At 40.1% G+C, this 27,121-nt stretch overlaps 1 protein-coding gene across 6 annotated transcripts in view; it reads right to left on the reverse strand.

Moving 5' to 3' along the window:
- Window positions 1-27,121, reverse strand: part of PAPSS2 (3'-phosphoadenosine 5'-phosphosulfate synthase 2) — an 84,653-nt gene that overhangs the window by 32,390 nt on the left and 25,142 nt on the right. For 3 of the 6 annotated variants that reach the window (XM_004464530.5, XM_004464528.5, XM_058298842.2), the window contains exon 2: window positions 1,689-1,806. In XM_004464530.5, the coding sequence (XP_004464587.1) occupies window positions 1,689-1,806 (118 nt within the window). Of the gene's footprint in view, window positions 1-1,688; window positions 1,807-16,605; window positions 17,213-19,916; window positions 20,008-27,121 lie in introns of those variants that run through there. The other 3 variants (XM_071215791.1, XM_004464529.4, XM_012527572.4) reach the window with 2 other exon arrangements.

Raw genomic sequence — 27,121 nt, forward strand, 5'->3', positions numbered from 1 at the left:
AGCTTTCCTCTGAGCCAGATACTGTGTTAAGTGCATTTACACTTTATTTCCTTAAAGTCCTACCTACAACCCTATGAGGCAGGTACTATATTTTCATTTCACAAATAAGGAAATTTGAGGCTTAGAGAGGTTAACTGGCTTGTTCAAAGTCACACAGTTAAAGTAGGTGTAGCTGAAACTCAACTTGAAATTTCTGAATTTGAAGTATTTGTCTTCTGGTCCACCTGGTCAATATCCTACCTGTGTAACTTAAGAATAAAAAAAAAAATTAGGAAAAGAGCAAATTTATTAGGAGTAAAAAATGACAGGGGTAATATACCCATTACAATTTTTTCTCTTCTATCACTTCTCTTTTTTTCTTTTCAAGAATGTTCCACATTCAAAAAAAATGGAATGTGTGTATATGTCCCAATACAAAAGTTGTTTTACCAGTAAGTATCTTATGAAGGCCAACTTTCACAAGTTTTACCTACTGCTAAATGTCATATCTCGCAGAGTGGGCTGGGGTACACATTTCAGGAATAATGATGGGTGAAACTGCCTATATGAATACAGCTGGCTCCTTGCCCCCATTCTAGCCTCTCCCTGGCTGGAGAAAGTTGTTTTGATGCAGAGGACCAGGAATGAAGGAAACCAGGAAACCAAGGCACTAAGTTTAAGGAGGGTAATAATAGAACTTGGAAAAGATAAGAGGAATGAACTGACTTGAGACAGGAAAGAGAATGACTCAGAAAAGCAAGAAAAGATTCAAGGCAGGTCTCTGCCCACCACATTCTTTAGAATTATCTTCAGGTTAGAACAAAATAGTACTTGTGAGCAGACAGGAACACATAAATTGATTATGTAAGAGGAATAAACATATCTTGGTATCTGGGTCCATTTTCATATGAAATTTCATGTCTTTGAAATGATCTTGGTTTTTCCTTTCAAGTCCAGACTATGCCAGACTCACATTCCCAGGGAACAACTTCTTCAACCTCGCACTCAGTGTGAAAGGGAACAGCCTGGGATTTGGTGTATGGAGTCTTAGCTCCTAAGTCCATTCTGTCACTAATCCTTAGCTTTGACATTCTGGGTCTATAAAAACACTACAAGGGACGGTCATTTAGTCACTGTGGTGGCTTGCAGCTAGGTAGCCCAGAAAAACACGTTCTTAAACTTTACTCATTCCTATGGGTGTAAGTTCTTAGAAACAGGATCTTTTGATGAGGTTATTTCAGGTGTGGCCTAGGTGGATCAAGACAGGTCTTAATCCTGTTACTGAAGGCTTTTTAGGGAATATCACAGAGAGAAAGGAAACCAGAGGGAGCTGCCAGAAGCCGAAAGTCAAAAGAACCACATATTTAGGCATGAATGTGACAATTACGAAATTCCTTAAAGCTGGCAGGGAATGTTACAATCAATCTGTCCCATCCTCTCATGCCAGAGAGGAAAAAATTGAGGCCTGGAGGCATTTCATGACTTGATCAAATCCTAGTTCTCACTGGTGACAGAGTCAGAACTAAAACCCAGGCTTCCTACTTCAGCTCTCTGCTCCTAATGTCTCCTAATGTTAAAATAAACATGTAACATGTGTAACGTCACACTAGCTTCCTTAAAATTGTGTGATGTACGCTACTATTGAATTTTCACTGAAAAAACACAGCTATATAGGCAGATAGAGGGAGAGACAGATGAGCATAGCATACCTGTCAACCACACGGTACAGCCTCGGAACCCACCCCTTGTTCCAACCACCTGCCCTCTCTTGTTCCGGCTCACGTGGTGGGCCTGGTAGACCACATTGGTGGATTTCTGCTGGTTCTCCTACAAACAAGACAAGACCACACACAATATGGGATTAATAAAATAAATCTTATTCTTCACTTCCTTATTAGTAAGAGTAATTGTGAATTGAGCAATATAAAACACTTTTAGCCTTTTTAATTGCAAAGCTGAAGTACGTGACAACTTATATGAAAGACGTTTTTAAAAAGACACACCCTTGTCTCTCCTAATACAATATTTTTTTCATTTCTGCAAATTACTCTGATGGTGTATATATATATATATATAATTTATTTATTTATTTATTTATTTATTTTAAGGTAACAGGGTTGGGGATAGAACCTGGGACCTCATATGTGGGGAGCCAGTGCTTAACCACTGAGCTATATTGGTTCCCCCTTGTTATTTTTTTCATGTTTGTTTGTTGTTTGCTCTGTTTTTAGGCTCAAAGCAAAAGGGATTGAACCTGGGACCCTGTATGTGGGAAGCAGGCACTCAACCATTTGAGCTACATCTGTTCCCATATATTTTTTCATAGTTATGAGTGTCTGTATCTGCTTTATGCATTATGCCTCTTTTACTTAATATTATTCATAAGAATTTTTGTCTTAGTAATTTTAAAATGCTGCAAATATTCCATTGGTTCACATAACACAATCCACTAAATAACTTTTCAAATTATAATCCAATAATTGATTACATTAATAGCATTCCCTAATTGTAAAATAACTCCTCTTCTACAATTGTCATACAAGGTAACTTTTATTAATTCTAGTAATTTTAAAAGACACAGACTGCCCTTAGAATGTCAACTATAATCTTTTGAAAGTATAATTCCAATTAGACAATTGTTTAATACTATACAAAATTTCTAGTTCCATGACATTTAAAAACTTTTACTTCGGGTAATCCATAATGGTTTGGGGAAATTTCTAGTTTCTATAAATGCATGTTCTGCCCCAAGGTCTTATGGGCTCAAATGAGAATAGCCTAAAAGCCCCAGCAGGTGAGGAAATACTGGTGTGAGGCTGGTTGAACCCCACTGTCTATATAGCCAGGGAAGGGCCCAGATCACAGTGGCAAAGGGCTAAAGCCATTAGTACCCCTTTCCCTCCCACCCAGACATCAGGGACAAGTCAAGAGTACAATTCCTGAGCAGAGGTATGGTACACAGAGCTACTTCTTCACCAGAACTAAACTCTGCTCCCACTTTCCCAAGAGCCAGTGCATGAACTTTTTAATCCTTCAAAAGCCCAACAGAAATGGAAATGTACCAGTTATTAGGCTTTGAAGTTAATTCAAATACCAAGTGTCTTTATTTTGGTTGTAATAAAATTAACCTCGTAAGGTAGCACAAATTATCTGATCCTGATCCTAAACTCTTGACAGGAAGGCACATGTTTGAGGAACACAAACAGGAAAACGAGACAATAAATACAGTTTGGGGTGGGCATTTTTTTTTTAAATACCATGTGAGTCCAGGGGGTGGGGGAACCTATTGGTGGCTAAGTAAAAAGGTTGGAAACTACCGATATATGCCTTGGGTGTGGTAATTGAATTCCTAATGATAGCTGTAATCCAGGTTTCTGGACTTGAAAAATCTAAGGATCCTCTTGAGAGAAGAGGCACTGAGAAAGTACCTTATTGTTAGAGCAAGACTCAAAGGTTCTTGGAAACCCTGGGCCACACAGGGGCAATGTTTATCTTCTTGGGAAAATCAAAGTACCTCTTTTGGCCTCTTTGGCGGGGAGGGAGAACAAACAACAAAGGACTGTTTGGAAGTTAAACTGAGATAAGGGATAGGAACATGCTCCATAAATGGCAAAGCTCTCTACAAATGTGGATACTGATGCTGATTATTCACTGTAGACCCCACAGAAGAGGCTGGAGCCGGCCATGATCACTCCCAGGAAAATGGCTTCAGGACCAAAGGGGCAGGCCCTCCCTGCCTGCCTCAGGAAGGCAGAGCACACCAGCAGGGGCTGGGCTGCTAGCAAGGTGCAGAGCTGAGGTTGTCCTAGCTGAGGGCCCAAGCAGGCCACATCAGCAAAATTTTCTCAAGGGCCAGGAGGAAGGTGGTTGACAGCACGGTGAGAAAACCCTTGAAAGCAATTGCCACATGGTCAGAAACCTAGACTTGGAAGGGGCAGGGACATCGCTCCAGGATGTGGCAAGTTAATCAGCCGTGATAACTTGCACCAGAGGTTTCATAAACGGGGACAGACTAGGCTAGTCCAAGAGTTATTTATCAGCTGCATCTTAATCATGGGTTTCTCTACAAATTTTCTCTCACTCCAGAAATGTTTAAACACACACACATATCAAAATCTTATCAGATGGCAAAGTATTGGGCTTTTTTCATCCCACAAGATATTTTGCTTCTTATTTATCTTAAATTCATCCTTGATTTTCAGCAAGAGGCAAACAAATAACAGAAGCAGCCATTTAAAGAATATTTGAACTACAAAGGGGCAGGATGGCCAAAAACTTTTCTTTTCCATGCTGAAACATTTACACTCTTCTAAAGAGCATATGGTATTCTAAGTTTTGGAAAGAAGACTGTCAAAAAGAGAATACTCTTTATAGAAAACAAAACGCAGGTTAAATAAAAATGTTTAAATATCCTTTCTGCAGCCCTGCCTCCCTATGAGTACACACAGAGCAAAGAGATATTCTCAGCACCTTGTCCAACACTGTCACTTCTTAACAAACAGCCCAAAAACCACAAAGTGGGTAGCATACTTCTATTCTGGAGCTTGAGGAAAAGTTTTGCAAAACTCCCTACCGTCTTCCAGGACACTGCCCCAGAAAACCCCCTTTGGCATGCCCGGAAGTAGCATGAGTATGGGATTTGGAGACAAGCAAACCTGAGTTTGAAACTGGTTTCACTGCCTACTTGCCCTGAGACCTTGGCAAGTTTTCAGCATCATTAAGCCTCCATTTCTTCCTCTGCAAAAAGGGGGATAAAAGTGTTGCTGAAAAGATTAGACAAGAGAATTATTTATATAAAGTAGGAAACAAAACACTGAACACAGAGTAGGTTTTGGATCTGACAAGGCCCAGGTGGCACTTAATCTAGTCTGGAGAAATGATTGTGGTTTGAGGTAAAAGTCACCCAGATTTAGAGGTGTTCTAAGGCTTTGGAGCCACCCTGGCAAGTCTGGGGAGGTGAGGCTCAAGATTAAATCAGACGATGGACAGGAGAGCATTTTGTGCAGGGTGAAGAGCTATACATGTACATCCATACACAATATCGTTGTCGTTGCTGCAGTGATTACGATCTCTGACCCTAAGTCCACCTAGGAGATATGCCACCCGGAGGTGCACCAGCTTGAATCCTCCTTATTCCCTCCCAAACTTACTGCTGTCATCCTACCTGTCCAACTCTTGACCCCTTTGTTACGAGGACGCAGAACGGACTTTGCCACAAGTCAGCCTCATGAGGTCATGACAGTCTTGGTCTTGTCACACAGCCCAGGGTTGCACACTGTGTGCCCACCCCCCAACTCCCATTGGTGGTGCAGCAGGGGAGTGCTAAAGCAGGTTCTGGAACTCAGGGTGGGGTAGGCTAGGTCCTGGCAGAGAACCTAAGCTTTCATTCTGTGTGACTAGAAGAGAAGTGGCACGGGGAAAGGACTTTAGATGTCTGCATTCCAGCAGGGTGAGAGAGGGGGCACATGGCCAGAGCCAAATCCAAGTCACATGTCACAGTGAGGAGTGCTATGAGGACACCAGGAACCAGCCTTCAGTTTATGAGTTTCCTAATGCTTAAAGGTCATTTGAGATGTACATAATGTCTTCAATAAAGAATGAGCTGGGAAGCAGATTTGGGCTTAACTGATAGAGCGTTCGCCTACCACATGGGAGGTCCAGAGTTCAAACCCAGGGCCTCCTGACCCATGTGGTGAGCTGGCCCAGGCGCAGTGCTGATGTGCGCAAGGAATGCCATGCCACACAGTGGTTTCCCTTGCATAGGGGAGCCCCACGCACAAGGAGTGCACCCTGTAAGGAGAGTCGCCCTGCACCAAAAAAGTGCAGCCTGCCCAGGAGTGGTGCCGTACACATGGAGAGCTGACACATCAAGATGATGCAACAAAAAGAGACACAGATTCCTGGTGCTGCTGACAAGAATGCAAGCGGACACAGAAGAATGCACAGTGAATGGACACAGAGAGCAGACAACTGGGGGTGGCAGGGGGAAAGGGAGAGAAATTTTTAAAAAGCAGTACTTAAAAATAAAGAATGCGTGGCATGGCACTCCTTGCGCGCATCTGCACTGTGCATGGGCCAGCTCCACATGGGTCAAGGAGGCCCGGGGTTTGAACCGCAGACCTCCCATGTGGTAGATGGACGCCCTAACCACTGGGCCAAGTCCGTTCCCTATTTGAATATCTTTAAATAACTTGAGTATTTCTGGAATTCTTACATATTTCTCTTTTTTTGTAAAGATTTATTTTATTTAATATAAATAAATATAAATAAATACAATTTTTAGTGTTTTTTTTTTTTCAATTTTAACGTACTCTAAAACATATTCTTCCATGGCAATAAAATGGTTCGAGGTTTGTTGAGAACATGTAACATGTAATAATAGCTTGCTATTATTTTGCCTAATATCCTCTCCAATTCTTAAAGTATCTCAATATTAAACTATAGAAAAAGGAATTATTACCCAAAGATATAACAAAATTGAAAATAGTAAAATCAGAAACAAGCAACATATCAACCAATTAGATGATGGTACAACCATGTGACAAGCATGTACCTTTACATTTATTGATATGAGAATAAATTATAATATATGCCCAAAGGAGAAAACAAGTTACAGAGCAAACTAAGGTTAATCACATTTTTAAAATATATGTGTTTGTATGTATAAGGCTGCACAGAAAAAAGTTTGGAAAATAAAGAAAAAAAATGATAATAGTATTGATCTAAGAGTTAGGTGATTTTAGGTAATTATTTTATTTTTTGTTTCTATAGACTTATTTTTCTCTATTAAACTAGGAGATAAACAGTTTTCCAATATAAATACTTATATTTATAAATATACAGAAAATGGTGAGGCCATACTGGTTTGATGCTTGATGATACAGCTGTGTGGACACAAGTAAGTCCTGAAATAATTTACAAGGAACAGTACAGTGGCCAAAACACACACCCATACACACACAATACAAAAATAAACCTTAATGTTGATATCTTAAGAACAAATCTTGGAGACAACTAGTCCTTCTAAAATATATAACAAAGTGGAGTGAGCACTACATAGATAATATTTAAAGTCCATTTCACATGCCCATGGCAATTGCTGTTTTTAGCATTTAATTGCTTCATTAAGAGGAAAAAAATACCCATAGAGAAGATATGGCAGCTTTTTGAAATTTAAACCTTTGTTCCCTCTCCCATACATTCTACTTAGCAAGGCATTCCTTTTTTCACCTCCAGAGTCTGAGTCAGGTATGCATCACCCCACAGGAACCTCTGGGAGAACAGCATCAGGGAGAAAAATGAGTGAAATGGATTCTATACCCCCAAATAGCATGGCAATCTTCTAAGCTACTTCCATTTCAAGCTCTCCTCCCAGTCCAGTACTGTTAGGACAGGTGTGGTTTAGGCAGTTTATACCTAGCTAATGTCCTATTTCCAGAATCAAGTAATATTCTGAGCATCTCACAGAGCAAAGTATTTCTTCCCTTCAAAAGAAGTGATCACTCCAGATTAAAGTAGCACCTCTTCTTCCCCAGCACACTTTAATACAAAAACTTTGGTCTGACAAGCAGAATCACAGAGAATCTAATCCAACAGAATTAAATACTTTCTCATATTCTTTTCATAAGCTTTGGAGTATGGCATTCTTTTTTCTTTAAAAACGTATTTCCTGAGAAGTAGAATTGGCTCAACTGATAGAGCGTTCGCCTACCACACAGGAGGGCCAGGGTTCAAACCTAGGACCTCCTGACCCATGGAGTAAGCAGGCCCACACGCAGTGCTGATGCGCACAAGGAGTGCCGTGCCACACATGGGTGTCCCCCACGTAGAGAGCCCCATGCACAAGGGGTGTGCCCCTCAAGGAGAGCCACCCTGTGCAAAAAAAGCACAGCCTACCCAGGAGTGGCGTCGTGCACATGGAGAGCTGACACAGCAAGATGACACAATAAAAAAAGACGCAGATTCCCAGTGCCACCTGACAAGAAAGCAAGCAGACACAGAAGAACACACAGCAAATGGACACAGAGAGCAGACAATGGGGGGAAGGGGAGAGAAATAAGTAAAAAATAAATCTTTTTTAAAAAAAAGTACTTCCCTTTCTTTGATCTCTATAGATATAAAAAATTTCAAGATTCTTATACCAATGATCTCAAATGAGACCATGCAAAGCAATTCAAAGTGAACATAACATTCTGCCTGCCCCTCTTAGTTTTACTTCTTTATGTGGACTAGTGTGATCAACAGAAAATTAAATGGTATATACCTAATTGGGAAATGTCACCCTTTTACAGAACAGGCAGTTCAGTTTCTCCTTCATGTCTACAAATAGTAATTTACAATAACTATTCTTTTCCATGTTTTTATTTGGGGGGGGTCACCTGGGATTGAAAAATATAGCCATCAAATTTTATTCAACTGTCACACAAAAGAGCACAGATGACAGACAGTTCCAACACTCTGCAAACTACAGAGGGTTGAAATAGTAGTTTTGTTATCTGTAGTAGGCCCAACTGGTTTACTTGAAAATTTTGGCTTTTTCTCTTAAGAGAAATTAATCTCCTTAGGACCTTCCCTCTAATTTTGCTAGACCATGTTCTAGAAGTATGGTGAACTACCCATGTAAAATTCCAAGTGTGACAACTCTAAAGCATTTTGTCGGGAATTTTGCAAGCTGCATAGACTAAAGACAGTTTGCTCAATAACATTAGAGGAAATCCTGACCCAAGTAACACTACTTAGTACAAATGTTTCAGACCAAAGAAAATTATACAACAATATATATAGGTTAATTTTTAAGAGATGTTAATATCCATACTGTACATATTTTACATGTCAAATATATAGTTCAATAGTTTATAGAGTAAGACCATATAAAGGGGAGTGGATGTATCTCAAGTGGTTGAGTGCCTGCTTCCCATATACAAGGTACTGGGTTCATTCCCCAATACCTCCTAAAAACAAAAAACAAACAAAAAAACACAACTTCATTGGGAGCGGATGTAGCTCAGTGGTGAGTGCCTGCTTCCCATGTATGAGGGTTCATTCCCCAGTACCTCCTTGAAAAAAAAAGATCATATATAATTAATTACCTCGAAGAACGCCATATATAAGATAAAAGCTCCCAAGTACTTGTAACAGAATTTCAGGGAGAACCCGTTTTATACACGAAAACAATCCAGTTTCTCTGCAGTCTAAGCATATACTTTAAAGAAACTTAAGAAATTACTGAGAAAAAGCTTAGCCATTAGAGACTGACAGAACAGGTCAATTTGTGAGATTTAAAATGTTCGCTTTTTTAAAATATCAAGAATACATAACCTTCTAGGGAAACGGACTTTGGCCCAGTGGTTAGGGCGTCCGTCTACCATATGGGAGGTCCGCGGTCAAACCCTGGGCCTCCTTGACCCGTGTGGAGCTGGCCCATGCGCAGTGCTGATGCGCGCAAGGAGTGCCGTGCCACGCAGGGGTGTCCCCCGCGTGGGGGAGCCCCACGCGCAAGGAGTGCGCCCGTGAGGAGAGCCGCCCAGCGTGAAAAAGAAAGAGCAGCCTGCCCAGGAATGGCGCCGCCCACACTTCCCGTGCCGCTGACGACAACAGAAGTGGACAAAGAAACAAGACGCAGCAAATAGACACCAAGAACAGACAACCAGGGGAGGGGGGGAAATTAAATAAATAAATAAATCTTTAAAAAAAAAAAAAAAAAGAATACATAACCTTCTAAACAAAAAAGAAAACCTAGAAAAATTCTGTATGACCCTATACCACACTGCGTGAGTTAGAATGACAGTATGTCTTTGGTTAAAAGTTACATCTTACTTTACTCATTCCTTTGATAGCATTAATTTATGAATGAAAACTTAAAATTCACCTACATTTAGGGCACAATTTTTGAAACAGTGGCAGCAAATCTTTGTAAAGTAACAACACTCAACTTTTTGCAGCAATTATACTTTTAAAAGGTTAACAAATTCTAGGAAAAGAATGTTTCAAAAAATATTTACTTTCTACTTTAGACTCACTATTTGCCGGTTATATTATTTACAAAATGCTTAAGTCTACAGAGAGCATGATTTTTCACTCTCCCTAATATCACATTATTCAAAGATTTTCCTTTCTACTTCATTCTGATGCACTTAGGAGAAGTGAAGGAGTTTCAGAAAAAGTCCCTATGTATTTTAGATGTGATTCTTGATTTCAAGCAAGTATAAAGGAAGATATAAGAACTTTCTCTTTTTAGGGGGATTCATAAATAATATCAAACTGCCACACCTATCAGCTTAATTATGCAAACAAGTAAATTTGAAAATATGTATGTATTAATTGACTCCTTTCCACTCTATTATACACCTTGCTTTTTTTCAGATATACCTTGGCAAATGTGTCCACGTCAGTACTGAGAGTTTTCTTATTCATTGTACCCCTGCACAGTACTCAATTTTATGTATATACCATTATATATTTAATGAGTTACCATATGATAGACATTTGGATGGTTCCCAATATTTTACTGTAACAATGAATAACTTTCAGACTTCTGGCTTTCTGAATATGAAAGAATAAATTTCTGTTTTTCTAAGCTATCTTTGTCAAGGCAGCCTTGAGACACTAATAGTCACCACTGTCTGTTAGAATGTAACATCTTGCCTCCTGAGTTTATACTGCTCAGACACCAGATGTCCCATTCCAGCCCCTGCTCTTTTCACACCCCTGCCAAACTACAGAACCTTCTCTCTCCCCCAACGATAAGGCAGTCCTCAGAAAGTTACTCCCTACCGTGAGAATAGCAAGCGTGGTTCTTTTCCACCCCATACCTTTGTGCCCCTCTCCAACCCTGCCCAACTCTGCCAGTTCAAAAGGAAATCTCCAGCTCAGTCAGATGGGGGAGTCTCTCCTGACCCCTGCCATGCGGGTGGGCTGAGGTCTCACTTTTGACCCCCACTATACTGGCGACCTAATAAACTTCTCCGTCTGAATCTTGGTCTGTCTCCGAGCCTCACTGAACTGGACCTAACATTTTGATGCTGAAACCTGGAGGCCTTGTTGAGACAGGCCAAATCTGTAGTGATCCTCTACCTCACCACTGCAGCTTTTCCATCCAACATCCGACACAGATTCATCTTTGGGTGAGTATCTGAACCTCTCTGGAGGATCCTGTCCATTTTTTCTCTGCCCAGAAATCCTAGCACTAGGTCAGTGATCCTCTTGGGCATCAGGGAATTGTCCCCATTGCCTAACCTGTGTTCTGGGTATGTCCAGTCAAGTTTGGTCACTGGCCTTTACCTGACCTTCCTGGCTCCAGGGGACACCCAGCTCTGGGTTTAGTCACCTGCCATCTGGCCCCTAACTGGTTGGAAGCAAAAGATTTGAGGACGCTTGCTTCTTTCCTTCCACACCCCCTTCAAACCAAAAACCTGAAAGGTCTCCGAACTCACCCACACCTCACCAACCATGGGAAACTCCCAATCACTTCCTCCAAAAGAAACCCCTTTGGGGTGTCTCCTCTGCATCCTAGAAACTCTCTATCCCAGAAGAAAAAGAAGCTCTTTTTTTACTCTACCACTATTTGGCTTCAATATAAATTAAATAAGAAAAACCAATGACCAGAACATGGCACTTTTGACACTCAAGTTCTCCAGGACCTCGAGAACTTTATCCAACACAATGGCAAGTGGTCTGAGGTTCCCTACAAATCAGGCTTTTTCCTTTTTCTGTAACTGTCCCCTCCTCTGCCAATCCTGCACTGTCTACCAAATCCCTTCTCTGCAGCTGGGCCCCCCTCTCATGTACAAAAACACCCACCTCTGATCAACCCCTCTAATCACACCCCCTCACTACCACCATACGTCCCACCAGCACCCTCTGAACCAAACCCACAACCTCCTCTGGAGCTGTGCCTGATGTGCAAGTAGAGAATCCATGGGAGGCCCGACTGTCCCAGGCCTCTCAAGGCAAGAGGGCATTGGTTACCCAGTCAGACCCAACCACCAGCTTCAACCTCCCAGACCTTCTGGGACTGGCAACAGACAATTAAACGTGCCCAGGAACAGTGCAAGTCCCCACACCAATCTCCAGAACAGAACCTCAGATAATTCTAATGGTGGCAGGTCAGTTGATTTCATTTCTTATTGATATGAAAACCACTTACTCTGCCCTTCCCCAATTACCCGAACCTTTAACTCATCCTTGATCTCAATGGAATAGTTTCACAACCCCTTGCAACCCCTCTTTTGCTGTACTTACTAAAAAGTCACATGTTTACCTACTTATTTTAATGCTCCGCTGCTGTCTAACTCCAGTCCTTGAAAGAATATATTTTAACCAGGCTCAGAGCACAAATACTCATTCCTTCTCCTCAAAGCCCACATGGCATCTTCCTTCTCTCTCTAACAATACTACCTCCAACGCCCCACACCCCTGCTCTCCCTTTTTCCATCAAGCTCTGTTATCTGGAAATTCTGAACACTGAAATTCCTATCATTGTTGTCCATCACAGACGAGTCACAGTTCAACACAAATATCTTACCTACATCCCATTCAAGCCCCAAAATCCTATCCCTCTTAATGCTTTGCAAAGTATCAAACCTTCAATTACTCGCCTCTTACAAGTAAGCCTTTAGCTTACGCCTCAATTTTAAGTCTAAGTGTACTCCTAAAGACTAATAATCCAAAATGCATATATTAAATGTCTGTCTATTTGAACTGCTGAATTAGAGCTTAACTGCATTTATACTGCTTAAGTATTCCTAACTGGTTGCTGATTACTAATAAAAATGTTTTCAAGAACAAGCTTACATATTACAAGCAACACTGATTCCAGAAAAAATCTTTAAGAGTAGTAAAATCAGAGATGTAATGGAGCCATACCAAACGAGTAAGAATTATGAGTCAAGCTGATGAGCTTTATGTTTCTGTTAGTGTCTTAACTCTTTTTGTGTTTGTCTGTTCATCAGTATATATTTTGATACCTGAGGATGGTAATATTAAATTGACAAGTGAAAATTATTAAAAGAGCTCTATTCAAATGGCCTAAAATTAAATAAGTGCTTATATTAATAAATAAATATGGATACTAATTTGAAATGATAAAAATAGCTATAACCAAATTAAATCATTAATCTGACAAGTTTATTTCATTTTGATGGTTAACTGTATGTTTTAAGAGGTTTGCTTTGAAACAGTTTTCAACGTTGTGTTGGTAACTTAAGTATGGAAGGTATATAGAATGTATTTTTATTATTAAGGAAAAAGAAAATAATTTTGTCCTAAGATAAAATGGCTGCTTATTAAGAAAGAATAAAATGTGGAATAAAACATGAATGAATACAGAAAGTGCAGAAGGTTTGTGGGAAAGAAATTTTTATGGTTAAAGTTGAGTAAGATTTGATGAGTCTATCAAATAGTATACTGATGCAAAGTTAAAATCTTATTCTTTCTCAAAGTTTCTTAAATCATTGGTCTGATTTAGTCAGTATACAACAACCAAAGAAAGTCTATTTTATCAAAATAGGTTCTTGTACTTTAACCTTATAATTTCCTTGGCTGTTTAAAAAGAATATAATGTTCAAACCTGACAACTTTTCACATTTTGCTTTCTTAAATCCTGAACAGTATCTTTTTATTTCAAACTATTATAAAAGACTTATTCTTTTACCTTGGGAAAAAAAATAGTTGTGTCACAGAACCAACCTCTTACTGTAAATTAAAATAACACCACTGCTGTATGCAGCAGTCCCAAATATTGCTAGTCTATTGCCATTTATGTCACTATCACTTTGTTTTAAAACTTCCTAAAGCTTTCTTTAGTATCTCTCTTTGTTTAAAAAAAGATTTATTTTATTTATTTCTTTCCCCTTCCCCCCCATTGTCCGCTCTCTGTGTCCTTTCACTGTGTGTTCTTTTGTGTCCGCTTGCATTCTTGTCATGCAGCACCGGAAAACTGTGTCGCCTTTTTCTGTTGCGTCATCTTGCTGCATCAGCTCTCCATATATGCAGCGCCACTCCTGGGCAGGCTGCGCCTTTTTCTCGCAGGCAGCTCTCCTTAGGGGCACACTCCTTGCACTTGGGGCACCCCTACCTGGGGGACCCCCCTGTGTGGCGTGGCTTGCATGCAGCAACACTGCATGTGGGCCAGCTCACCACACAGGCCAGGAGGCCCTGGGTACCAAACCCTGGACCTCCTATATGGTAGTCGGACACTCTTTCGGTTGAGCCACAACCACTTCCCTCCTTAGTATCTCTTTACGCAAGTCAAACCAGCCTGCAGTCACCTTCATGTGAAAAAGCCAGTGGTGGATTTTGCAGTGCTTTTCAAGGCTGTGTGCATAGCCCAATCATCTATCCTGGCCTGGTGACAAAAAATCTGGTTGCATGGGGAAAAAAGTGTAGCTATAACCCTATTTCATTATATTAATAATATTATGTTAATAGTAATTCTTTTTACAAAAATATTTTATCTTAAGAGCCTGGAAGAGACAAAACAATTAAAATAAGCTACACCCATATCACAAATTCCAAAACAATTAATAATCTTTTTGGAGTTGTTGGGTACTGAAAATCCTTCATCCCTCATTTAGCTCAGATGTTAAAATCATTGTATGTGTTAATCAGAAAATGTTGTGCATAGAAATAAGAATGAACCCCCTCAGTAGGGTGCTTTTAAAACTCTAGCAGTAAGGGAGGTAAACCTTAACTTACCCTGTAAATTGAATGTAGCCAGCACCAACATTGGCTTTGGGTAAAGTTTGTGGCAGAAGCAACAATCTAAACAAATACGCTTTGAGTTGTAATCACAATTGTAAAAGGGGCCAAATTACACTATAGCCCCTTAATAAAAACAAAAACAAAAACACCCCTGTGCAGCATATCACAGCCTGTTGCAAGTGAAAGAACCCACTAGTGTCTTATCACTCTGAAAACTGCCATCCCTATCCAGGGGTAAATTGCAGATACTAGAAACAAGACAGAAATAATGAATTGTTATAAACCACGCTCTGTGAAGAAGAAATGTATGGAAAAACATCTGAAATGCCTGCCAGCAACAACAGGTAACTATCACACCCTTGCTCACTCCTCTAACACTCCTGTCAGGACTGTTAAAGCAGATGCCCTCATGAAGATTCAGAACCATACCATCAACACCTGAGAAGCAGCAGAATGGCTCTGCAGGATAAACAGACATCATGACTAGTGAACCCTGCAGCACCCCTTCCAGCTGCCTGCAGCTTGCCAACACCTCGTGGACATCACCCGCGAATATTCATCGTACTCACTCTGAAGACTGTACTTCAGTCCCTTCCCAGTCTTGGAAGGGGCAAGGTATGTTTTCACTACCATAAACACTGCAAACAGCCAGCTACTATTTGCTTCCTGAAAAATGTGAGTGCCCTATAAGGAACGCCAGCCGCCCTACAGCCCAAAATGAAAAGTAATAATTTGTTATTGCCTATGCCTCAAACTAAACAAACTGGGAAAAATAAAATCATTTTATCCATAGGCCTATGCAGCCCTACTGATTGGGAATCTTAGATCCATGAAAAATAAAAATCACTTAAAAACATTGTTATGAAACCACAGTTAATATTAATAATCTAAAATCTCCTATTCCTGGTAAAACTCCATGTGTGTCTATGTAAACGCTCCTTATGCCTAAACTGATTTTTAATGTCATTGAATAAAACTCACAACCCACCATGGATCTCATGGTTAATTCCCATCCTTACCCCACTCATAACCCTCATTCTCCTCATATCAGCAGGTCCATACATTTTCTACACAATAACTTAGTTTATCCAAACCACCATCTGGAATGCCACCCATAATCAAGCAGATAATCTTTTCTTGCTGCAGGAAATATAGTACCAGCCATTGAACCAGAGGCCACAATATCTCAGTGCTGAAAAGGGGACAACAACAAAATACAAAGCCAACCTATAACAGCAGGAAGTAGCCAGAAGACTCTCGATGCCCCCACTCCTTCACCGTCCCCTTCCAAACTTTTAAAAATTTTCTCTAGCCAAAGTTGGGAATGTTGGAGTGTATAATAACATCTTGTCTCCTTAGTTCATATGTGCTCAGACACCAGATGTCCCATTCTGGCCCCTGCTTTTTTTACACTGCCACCAAACCACAGAACCTTCTCTCCCCCAACGGTAAAGCAGTCCTCCGAAAGTCACTCCCTACCCTGAGAGAACAGCAAGCATGGTATTTTCCACCCCATATCTTCATGCTCCTCTGCAACCCTGCCCAACTCCACCAGTTTGAAAGGTACTCCCCAGCTTGGTCAGACAGGCTGGAGTCTCTCTTCAGACCCCTGCCATATTGGCAACCTAATAAACTTCTCCGACTGAATCCTGGTCTGTCTCCAGGCCTCTTTAACCGAACCTAACACTGTTCTCAGCACACAGTGTCCAACCACTGCCAGTGCCCAGGAAGAGTATCTTGCTGACTAGGAGGTTGGCAGTGAACTCCTTGCCTGGACATGGGGTTTGTTGTGGCTCATTATATTAGTCAGCCAAAGGGGTGCTGATGCAAAATACCAGAAATCTGCTGGCCATTATAAAGGATACTTATTTGGGGTAGGAGCTTACAGACACCAGGCCATAAAGCATAAGTTCATAAGTTACTTACCTCACCAAAGTCTGTTTTCATGTGTTGGAGCAAGATGGCTGCCGATGTCTGTGAGGCTTCAGGCTTCCTAGATTCCTCTCTTTCAGGGTCTTGCTTCTCTCTGGGTTTGGGATTCCTCTCTTCCCAGGGCTTGCTTCTTCCTGGGCTCAGGCTTGCTTCTCTTCTCTATGAGCTTACTTCTCAGGGCTCCAGCTTAGGGCTTCAGGATCAAACTCCAACATCAAAAAACCCTCCAACTCTGTCCTTTGCCATGACTTTTATCTATGAGTCCCCACTCACCAAGGGGTAGGGACTCAATACCCTACTGACATGAGGTTTACTTAATTACTTAATTTACTTAATCAAGTAAACCTCTGAATCCAATATAATCTCATCTGCCCAGAAGAAAAGACCAGTTTACAAACATAATCCAATATATCTTTTTGGAATTCATCAATAATATCAAACTGCTATACTTGTCTTCTACATAAGTACTTAGGATTGTAAGGATGAAATATGTTGAGAGTTTTTAAGACTTGAAGCTACTCAAGCACAGCCATTTTAGCTAACCTCTGAACGTAAAACAGTTAATACTGTTACATATCTAATTAAAGAGTAATTCATTCTATGGCTTTTACTTGCATGGAAAAGCACTCATATCCTCTTTTCCCCTCACTATTTTTTTTAATAGAGATTAAATATCAGGGTTTTAGTCTTGTTTGCATTATGTGTTTGTATTTGCTTGCTTGTTGTTTTTAATAATTAACCAAAAGTAAAGGGGCCCTTTCTGAAAAGTCCAATTTTTCTGGCTATCCTACTGTTTGAACACAACTAGAAGGAATGAATTTGAGTATCTCCTCTAGTCATAGGGTTGTTTTGGTGAGTCTTACAAGGAAGTCTGAATAAGAAAGTGGTTAGGTTTTTGTTTCTTAGAAATTTCTACAGTTCTTCAGGTTTTTCCTCTGAAGAAGAGAGAGCACATATATAACCTTAATTATAAATGCACATATATAACCTCAATTATAAATGGTATTTTTAAGGCCCTTATATCCTGAGATTTTATGAATTTAGGGTTACAATGAGTTACAAACTCCTTAAAGAACAACACAAGTCAAACCAACAATCATTTTTACTTTACAAGTAGTCAAACAAAGCTCCAGGTTATGCCTGGCAAGTTGGTAAACACCTATTTTCTCTTTGATCAAATTCAACCCTGTTAGAAATAAAGATACATGGTTTATTATGTCTGGTAGCACAGTTTTAAATCATATCATTAAAAAAGATTACATCCAATTCAGAAAAGACGATTGTTGGATTTCCTGTTTGTGCATCACTTCTTTTTGAAGTGGGAGCAACCTTTCCTATATTTCAAATATGAAACCTTTGCCTCAGTGGACTAGCCTGGTAAGTAAACTGGTCAGCTAGAATTCAAAGTAAGTCTCAGCGACATTATCGTTTTATGTATATGAGTTTGTGTTCTCGCCTGGGTTACAAAGTCTTAAGTTCATCATATTCCATAATTCTTTAATTCCTTTGATGAATAATTTTCAAAAAAATATTATGGAGCACCAACTATATGCTAAAGACTGCAAGAGGTTGAGGATACACTAGTGAAAGGGACACGAGACCTGCTCCAGAGGAGTGTCTCCATCTTGGAGCCTAGCCATCGTGCTGAAAGTATTCTGTGAATATTAGTTGATCAGAATTATGCGGAAATATATCAAAAACCTAATTAGGGTTGCCAGATTTAGCAAATAAAAATACAATACGCTCCATGAAATATTTGAGACACTTATACTAAAAAGATATTTGGTGTTCACCCGAAATTCAAAGTTAACTGGACTTCCTGTATTTTATCTGATATCACACTAGGGGTTTATGTCTCAGAAAAGAATTCTTTTTTATTTATCTATTTATTTATCCCCCTCCTGGCCCTTTCCACTCCCCACCCCCCATTGTTTTGCACTTGCTGTCTGCTTTCTGTGTCCATTCACCGTGTCTTCTTCTGTGTCTGCTTGTCTTCTCTTTAGGGGGCTCCAGGAACCAATCCAGGGACCTTCTTGAGTGGGAAAGAGGCACTCAATCTCTTGCACCACTTCAGTCCCTGGTCTGCTGCATCTCTCATTGTCTCTCCTCTGTGTCTCTTTTTGTTGCATCATCTTGCTGCGCCAGCTCTCCTGCGTGGGCCAGCTTGCCTTTACCAGGAGGCCCCGGGAATCGAAACCTGGACTTCCTATATGGTAGATTGAGCCCAATCTTTTGAGCTACATCTGCTTCCCTAGAAAAGAATTCTTAACCTTGTATTAATTACATGCATAGACTATCTAAACACTGAAGATGTTTATTTCTGTGCCCCCTTCTTTTTTATATGCCACTGGTAAAATTCTCTCTTTAGGAATTCCTTTTCAAATGAGTTTTCCTCTTTTCTCAGACAAAAACTATTAGCAACAACAGTATGGGAAAACAATATATGATGTCTCAAGAGTTTACAATTTTAGAACCAGTTCTTAAATTGCAAACATAATAATTTTCAAACTTTAGGTATTTTATCCTTCAAGACTGTAGCAGTTTGATATGGTATGAATTCCAAAAATAGATATTGGATTATGTTTGTAATCTGGTCTGTACCTTGGCATGATTAAGTTATGCTTAGGGCTTCGATTGGGCTATGTCATTAGGGCGTTGAGTCCCCACCCCTTGGTGGGTGGGGATTCACAGATAAAAGGTATGGCAAAGGACAGAGTTGAGGGTTGTCAATGTTGGAGTTTTGATGTTAGAGTTTGATTCTGAAGCCTTAAGCTGGAGCCTCAGGGAAAGAGACAGAGCTGTTTGCCTGATAGTCTACAGCTGAACTTATGGAGAAAACAGAGCTGAGCCCAGAGAAACCCAGAAAGCCTGAACCCTTGCAGATATCTGCAGCCATCTTGCTCCAACACATGAAAATAGACTTTGGTGAGGGAAGTAACTTACGCTTTATGGCCTGGTATCTGTAAGCTCCTACCCCAAATACGTACCCTTTATAAAAACCAACCAGTTTTGCATCAGCACCCCTTTGGCTGACTAATACAAAGACCAAATGCCCTATCTTAAGAATATGCAGGGAGTGGATGTAGCTCAAATGGTTGAGTGCCTGCTTCTCATATATGACATTCCAGGTTCAATCCCTAGTACCTCCTAAAAAATGAACATATTAATAAAACAAACAAAAAAAACTAGTTCTTATTAGGGACTGGATGTTCCTCAGTGGTTAAGTGCCTGTTTACGAGGTCCTAGGGTCAATCTCCAGTACCTCCTTAAAAAAAAAAAAAGAACATGCAGCTTTCATACATTACCTTGAAATTAATGGCGAGCAGTTTCATTGGCTAGGGAGTGGCTGAGATGGGATACAGAATCTTTGGGTGGGGTGTAGATACTTGAGGAGGACTATATAAAGATATTGGGGAGACAAGAAGACAATTTCAGTATCGAGAAAGATTGGATTCAGACATTCCTAAACAGTTCCACCCTCCTTCCTCTATTCACCAATGAGTAAAATGGCCTTTTTGGAAAAACTGCCACTATTCTACTGGCTGGCATGACTCACATATTCCACAGTGGAAAGGAGTATCCAGAAAAAAAGGATGAAGTTCTACAGAGAACAACCTGCACTATTAACATTTAAGAAATTTTTTTGAGAAAAAAAATTTTTAACCTATGTGTACATTTTCAGACTAATCATATATATATATATATATATATATATATATATCAATCCTAATATAACTTTATCATTAAAAAAATGAAAACAAAAAACAAAAAAACTTCCATCCAGATTTGCAGGCTGCCAAAATTATTTCTTATTTTCCAGAGCAGGAAACAAGGTTCATAATTTCCCTTGCTGGTCCAGAGAACATCTGGTCTCTGGAAGAAGGAGGCATAGGGCTCTTCTGTACTTTTTTGCCATTATATCTGAGACCAATACATTGGTAGTTTCAACAAGTTTCTACACTGTTCCAAAATGATCAGGGAAAAGTACAGGAGTAGAACACCTTGAATCCTACTAAGAATGAAATTTGGGAATGGGTGATCCTATTTATGCCCTCCCCCCCCCTTTTCATCCAGGGAGAGGCCAAGAACCGATCTCCCACAAATTACCTGGTACTCAGTTTCTGGCACAAGGCTGGAAAATTGATCTTTCTTATTAATGTAAACCTGAAGCTGCTACCTGAATGTCTCCCAGAAAGCAATAGGAAGGAAAATGCATTTGCAAAAATTTTCTGAAAAAACTAAAAAGCCAGAGCAGGCTGGTCCTACCTCAACACAGGCAAAAACAACAACAAAAACATAGTCCTCAGATTTCCTTATACTACAGTGACAAAAGTGGAGCCTACTCAGTTAAAGCTCAGGATACACTAACAAAGGACATGCTAAATTCTCCTCATAAGAGTAAGTACAGCTTCTAAACATACTTTTGAAACAGGGATCCAACTTGCATTTACATAAGATTTACCAGGGGTTCAGACATGTCAGGTGAACTATTGAGGCCACATGAGAGAGTTTTACCCTAAACACAGTAAGTTTGACTTAGGAACAAAGCTTCAGTCACAGGTTATGTATGTGAGTGTGAATCTGAGTGTAGCCTGGTGACTGGGATTTGTCTCCTGGTCCTGCTCCCACAGTCTCACCTTTGAGGGACAGAAAAAAGAGAAAGATCAAAGAACTGCTTTACTACAGAGCTCAGTGAGGTCTAACAGTAAGGCAAGAGAGCACGTGCTTTTGCTTCAGGCTACCTGAGCTCAAGGCCTGACTCGACCACATACTACCTGTGTGACCTGAGGTAAATAAATTATTGTAACCTATATTTCCCCTTCTGCAACACAGGCACAATAATGGCACCTACCTCACAGGCTTGTTATAAATACTGAGAGACTGCGTAAAGAAAAGCAGTGTATCTACACAATGGAACACTATGCAACAATGAGCATCAACAAATTGCAACTACACACAACAATTAGGATGGATATTACAGACACAATGTCGAAAGAAGCCAGACACACACCACACACACAAAACATATTGTATGATTCCATTCATCTAAAGTTCAAAAACCGGCAAAGCAAACGATGGACAGAGTTGAAAGACAAGGCAGCTCTCCTGAGGTTGTTGACAGCACATCAGAGGACACAGTGGACCAGACCTGCCAGAGCACATGTGAGCCACTTCCCAAGGACTTGCACAAAGCATTAGGAGGCTGGGGCAAGAGGGGTAAATTACAGCTTACCTCTGCAACTGCAACTGGAATGACACCATGGTTTATGTTTAATCAACCCAATGACTGCATTTATACAGGCAGATGAAAAAGCAATCCCACAACCATTATCAGCTGGCCAAACAAAAATGTAGCTTCTGAGGGGAAAGGCTTTTTTTTTTTTTAAGAAAAAATAAACAGGATTAACCTGATTGGCTGGCTTCATTCTTCATTTATCATGCATTAAAATCACTATGCAACTCTGTTGCATATTGTAGGCAGTATGTACTGACACAGCGTAGTCACACTATAAATAGATTCAAAAGGGCCCATGCAGGCTAATACCTCTAGCAGTTTGATATGGTTATGAATTTCAAAAATAGATATTGGATTACGTTTGTAATCTGGTCTATTACTGGGCATGATTGAGTTATGATTAGGGCTTTGATTGGGTCACGTCATTAGGGCATTGAGTCCCCACTCCTTGGTGGGTGGGGACTCACGAGTAAAAGGCATGGCAAAGGACAGAGTTGGGGGTTTTTGATGTTGGAGTTTTGATGTTGGAGTTTGATGCTGAAGCCTTAAGCTGGAGCCCTGGGAAGTAAGCTCACAGAGGAAAGAGAAGCCAGCCCCAGGCAGAGAGGAACCCTGAGCCCAGGAAGAAGCAGGCTCTGGAGGAAGGAGACTTGAACCCAGAGAGAAGCAAGATCCTGGAAGGAAGGAAACCAGGAAGCCTGAACCCTCACAGCCATTGGCAGCTATCTTGCTCCAACATGTGAAAATAGGCTTTGGTAAGGGAAGTAACTTATGCCTTATGGTCTGGTATCTGTAAGCTCCTACCCCTGATAAGTACCCGGTATAAAAACCAACCAATTCCTGGTATTTTGCATCAGCACCCTTTTGGCTAATTCATACAATACCCATTTTCTACTTCTTTTCTACTACTTAATATATGCACCATATTTTATCTGAGTAAGTAGAGGAGGCTTACTTTTAAAAGCTAGAGTGAGCCTGATTCTCTTACCTTGTGTTGAAACCTTCATGAATCCATACGGAAGACAAAATGCTTCTGACCCCATCATGCAGGATCACCATGCGGCAATCTTGTACACTAAGGCAAATTTACACTGAGAGCTCTGTTTGGTTCTTGTCAGATGATGGAAACAGGGTGAACGTAAGGCATACTCCCTCAGACACATACAATGCCCACACACACTGCTGAGCAAATGCTTGAGAAATACTTGTGGAGTTACATGATTCGAGGCCTCCTTAGCATGTGAGAGGCTACATAATTTGAAATACTGCCAACTAGTCTCAAAATCTATGGGGGAAGCACAAACTGCATTTCTGGCTTAAGATCCTTGCCCTCCATCCCTATTCCCCTGTACCCATGGAGAAGAGAGGCTTCCAGCTGCCTCACGCTTGACTGAAGCTTTCTGCACAATCTTCTTCCTCCTTACTATGCCCAAGCCCCTCCAGTTATCTTTGTATTCTGCATATCTTCAAATATCTACACTGTAGGCAATACATTCATTTTATGCAGCTGGCTTAACACTGATGGTGGGAATTTTCTTTGCCATTCCATGCATATTTTTAGTAAATATTTTTTCTCTTTCAAATATATCTTTTTTTAATGTTATGCTTCATAGCTTTTTTCTAATCCAAATACTCTGTGTGATTATCACACATGGGCTTTCCATCATAAGGACATAGTTTCAATTTACAACTCAAAAAGCTAGAACTGCCATTGAGTTCAGATGTAAATTATTTCACCTGTATTCATTTTTAAAGATGCTTTGTTTGAATGTTTGTTATTAAATCTTCCAAAAAGCAGGGGTCTTCTGGGTTCAAATGGAAAAATCAGCCTCAAGGCTGTGGTGACCAGATTCTTGTGTGCTTAGTGCACAAGCTGTCACTTTGTTAATTCATGCCAACGAGCCTGGGGGCAGGAGGGGCTTACACTTGGCTTGTATATAAACCCACAGGATTGAGCTAATCTAGCAGACCTTAAACAGAGATCTCTTTGGACATAACTACCAAAATGGAGATCTGTATCAGATGAACTAAAGTTTTCATTTTTGTGTTTTACTTCTCTGATCTTCTTTTCTTCCTTCCTCTCTTCCTCCCTCCCCCCTTTTCTTCTTTCCTTCCTTAAATGAGCTTGGATAAAAATGTAAATTCTAATTGCTTTAGATGAACATGATAAAAATATCATTTAAAAAGGACATAGGATGACATTTAGATTTTTCAGTGTTAAGCTTTAATTTTGTTTTCTCTCTGATTTACATATAGTTCATGTTTTTCTGAACATACACACTGAAGACAATAAATACGTATTCAACTAAAATGTCAAGGATAAAATTTCATGACAAACCATTCATTTGACCTATGGCAATACAATTGGCTGATGGGTTGTACAAGATGTCATACTATTTATGAACAGTAATAGTTCTCACCTCGTGGGAGAACTATAAAAATTTGAGTGTTTATTGAATAGGAATGAATTGCCACTCAATATCTCATCTAAAATAACCAATTTGATTCATATGAGAGTTCATTCTATAATGTGAATAAAAAAGTAACATTAAATGATGAAGTTGAGCCAGATGAACATTTCACGAACTATAATTTTTCAGATTGCCCCTTTCCATGGGGGAAAAAGAAGGTTTAGGTCAAATAAGCTTGGCAAACATATGGACTTGATTTTCTAGTATAGTTTACTTTTTTTATCTAGTAAAATGAGAAAAAAAAATCAAATAGAATATTTGCTTTATCTTCATTTTTAAAACAGCTTCATTGGAAGCAGATGTAGCTCAAGTGGTTGAGCACCTGCTTCCCATGTACAAGGTCCTGGGTTCAATCCCCAGTACCTCCTAAAAGAAAAGAAAACAAAACAGAAAAACAGCTTCCGCTTTCAGTTTTGCCCTGTTGAGGATACAATACTGATATATAATGTTGATAAACAAACCCTTGAGAAGTTAAAAGGCATTGATAATCCTTTAGTAATGTAAAAACAAACCAACCCTTATCTCATTTTTTTTTTTTTGTAATAAGAGGTTAAGAATTTTGTTTAGTTGTAGTAAAAGTTACCTTTTGCAAGGAGGGAGTGGGTAAAGGGAAAAGGGGAAGTACCTATCAGAATAAAGTTCTTTTTTTGAACTACTTTATCTCTATTCCCTCTCCCAACCCCCTCATACCCATACCCACAGCATAATTATCTGGTCTATAAAAACGAACAACTTTCATTCCGTGATGCCACATGATCCTACATGGCTAAAGAAAAGGTTCCCACTGGTTGAACATACTCAGTAAAGGGTGAAATGGGTGAGGCTCACTATTCACCATTCCACTGAGTGAGTGGTTGGCCTAAATTCAGCTCCAATGGAGGCAATTCTGCCTCCCAGTTTCAATGTCCTATTTCCACGTGAGGACCTCAGGGGCCTTTGCTTACTAAGAGTAAGCCCTTCTATCTGTATAGAATGTGGGATGATTTAGAATACTTTCATGCTCCTCCAGCTTGTGATCCTCACAATCCGATAAGGTACAAGCCCAGACTTCTGGCTGAGTGCTCCTTTTTCTACCCCATCCTTTAATTGTGGGTCTGCTGGTCCTGTACAATGCCGGTTATTCACATATGGATCAGTTCATGCAACAGCATGTTCTTTCGAGTTATGATTTACTTTTCCAGAAGCTTATGACTTCTCTTAGTGCAAATAAGCAATTACTGTACATCAGGGTTTCTCAGCCTCAGCAATATTGAAATTTTGGAACAGATAATTCTTTGTTGTGGGGCTGCCCTGTACATTGCAGGATGGTTAGCAACATCTCTGGCCCCTGCCCACCAGATTCCAGTAGCAACTCTTCCCCCAAGACATAACAACCAAAAATGTCTTCAGACATTGCCATATGTCCCCTGGGGATAGGGATGGGGACAAATCACTCCTGTAGAGAACAACTGCTATATAGCTATGAGAATGAACAAAATCTAACCACACACAAGCAATACGGTTGAGTCTCACAAACATAATTTAGGACAAAAGAAGCCAGATGAAAGAGTAAGTAATGTAGGATTCCATTTATAGAAAGTTCAAAAATAGGCAAACTAATTGATAGCATTAGAAATCAGGGTGGCTACCCTAGGGGAGAGAGGTAGTGACTGGAAGGGGCCCCAGAGATTCAGATAGGATACTGTTTCTTAATTTGGGTGCTGGTTACAAGGTATGTCTACTTAAAAAATTCATTGAGCAGTACACTTAAGATTAATTTGGTTTTCTGTACGTACTTATAATTAAATATTTTTAAAAATATATAGTCATTACTGCTGCAAAATCAGAAAGCATTCAAGGTGAAGCAACTCAGGTGGGGCACAGCATCTTTCTAACAGGATCCTAATTCATCCCTCCCCAGACCCACCATGGCTGCTTCTGGCCCACCCTGAAGTATAAGACAGCAATCCAGTGTGTTCAGTTGATGAATGAAAGCTTGTTTCTGGGGTATGTTGTTATCCAGGTGCCACAGCCAAAAAAAGCCCTCCTCCAATTCATTTTCAATTCATACTTGCAAGACACAGGCCTAAAGTCCATTTCAGTGTGACACTGAGCTAGAATAAGACCAAATAATGGAAGGCTCACTCCAATGCTAAAGGAAAACAGGTTTAGTTCCCAAATCTGAGAATAATACAAGTGACACTGTGGCAACTTGAGTTGTTTATTAGTGTGGTGAAGGATGAATTGTGTTGATTATTGCTGTTCTTACTCTCAGTTGGGATCCCTCCTAACCAATAACTTGTCTTTGCAAATGGTAAACCAGGTACAGAAGTAGAGTTTGTGGCCTTTGATGTAGGCAGAGTTAGGTGACACAAGACCTAGGCCTAATAACCTAGCCAAAAGCCAATAAATTCACTTTCTACACAACTTAGCCATTCTCTTTTCACTCCATGCAACTCAAAGCAACAGAGTTACTATTAGCCTTTAAACCTAATTTATGTAGGTATATGTGTATGTGTGTTTACATATATATATCATATAAATAAAGTGAGCAAGTAAGTAAATAAGAGGGAGAGAAACAGGAAGACAATTCTCCATGGTCTCTCATGTTTCAGCATGTTTTGTGAATGTGGTGCTAACCGCCATGTATTTCAGACTACCTTTTCAAGGATGTATGTGTACTGAACAGCCTTGGAAAACAGAGATTAGTGATTCCCTCCAAAGAAAGGGCTGGCATGCTGACTATACATGCTCTCCTGAAATGCGTGCAAGCATCCATCTAGAAACACCCATTTGGCCACTGGGGCAGGTAGGGGCAAGTGAA

The sequence above is a fragment of the Dasypus novemcinctus genome, chromosome 6 (assembly GCF_030445035.2).
Source record: "Dasypus novemcinctus isolate mDasNov1 chromosome 6, mDasNov1.1.hap2, whole genome shotgun sequence".
NCBI classification, from domain to species: domain Eukaryota; kingdom Metazoa; phylum Chordata; class Mammalia; order Cingulata; family Dasypodidae; genus Dasypus; species Dasypus novemcinctus.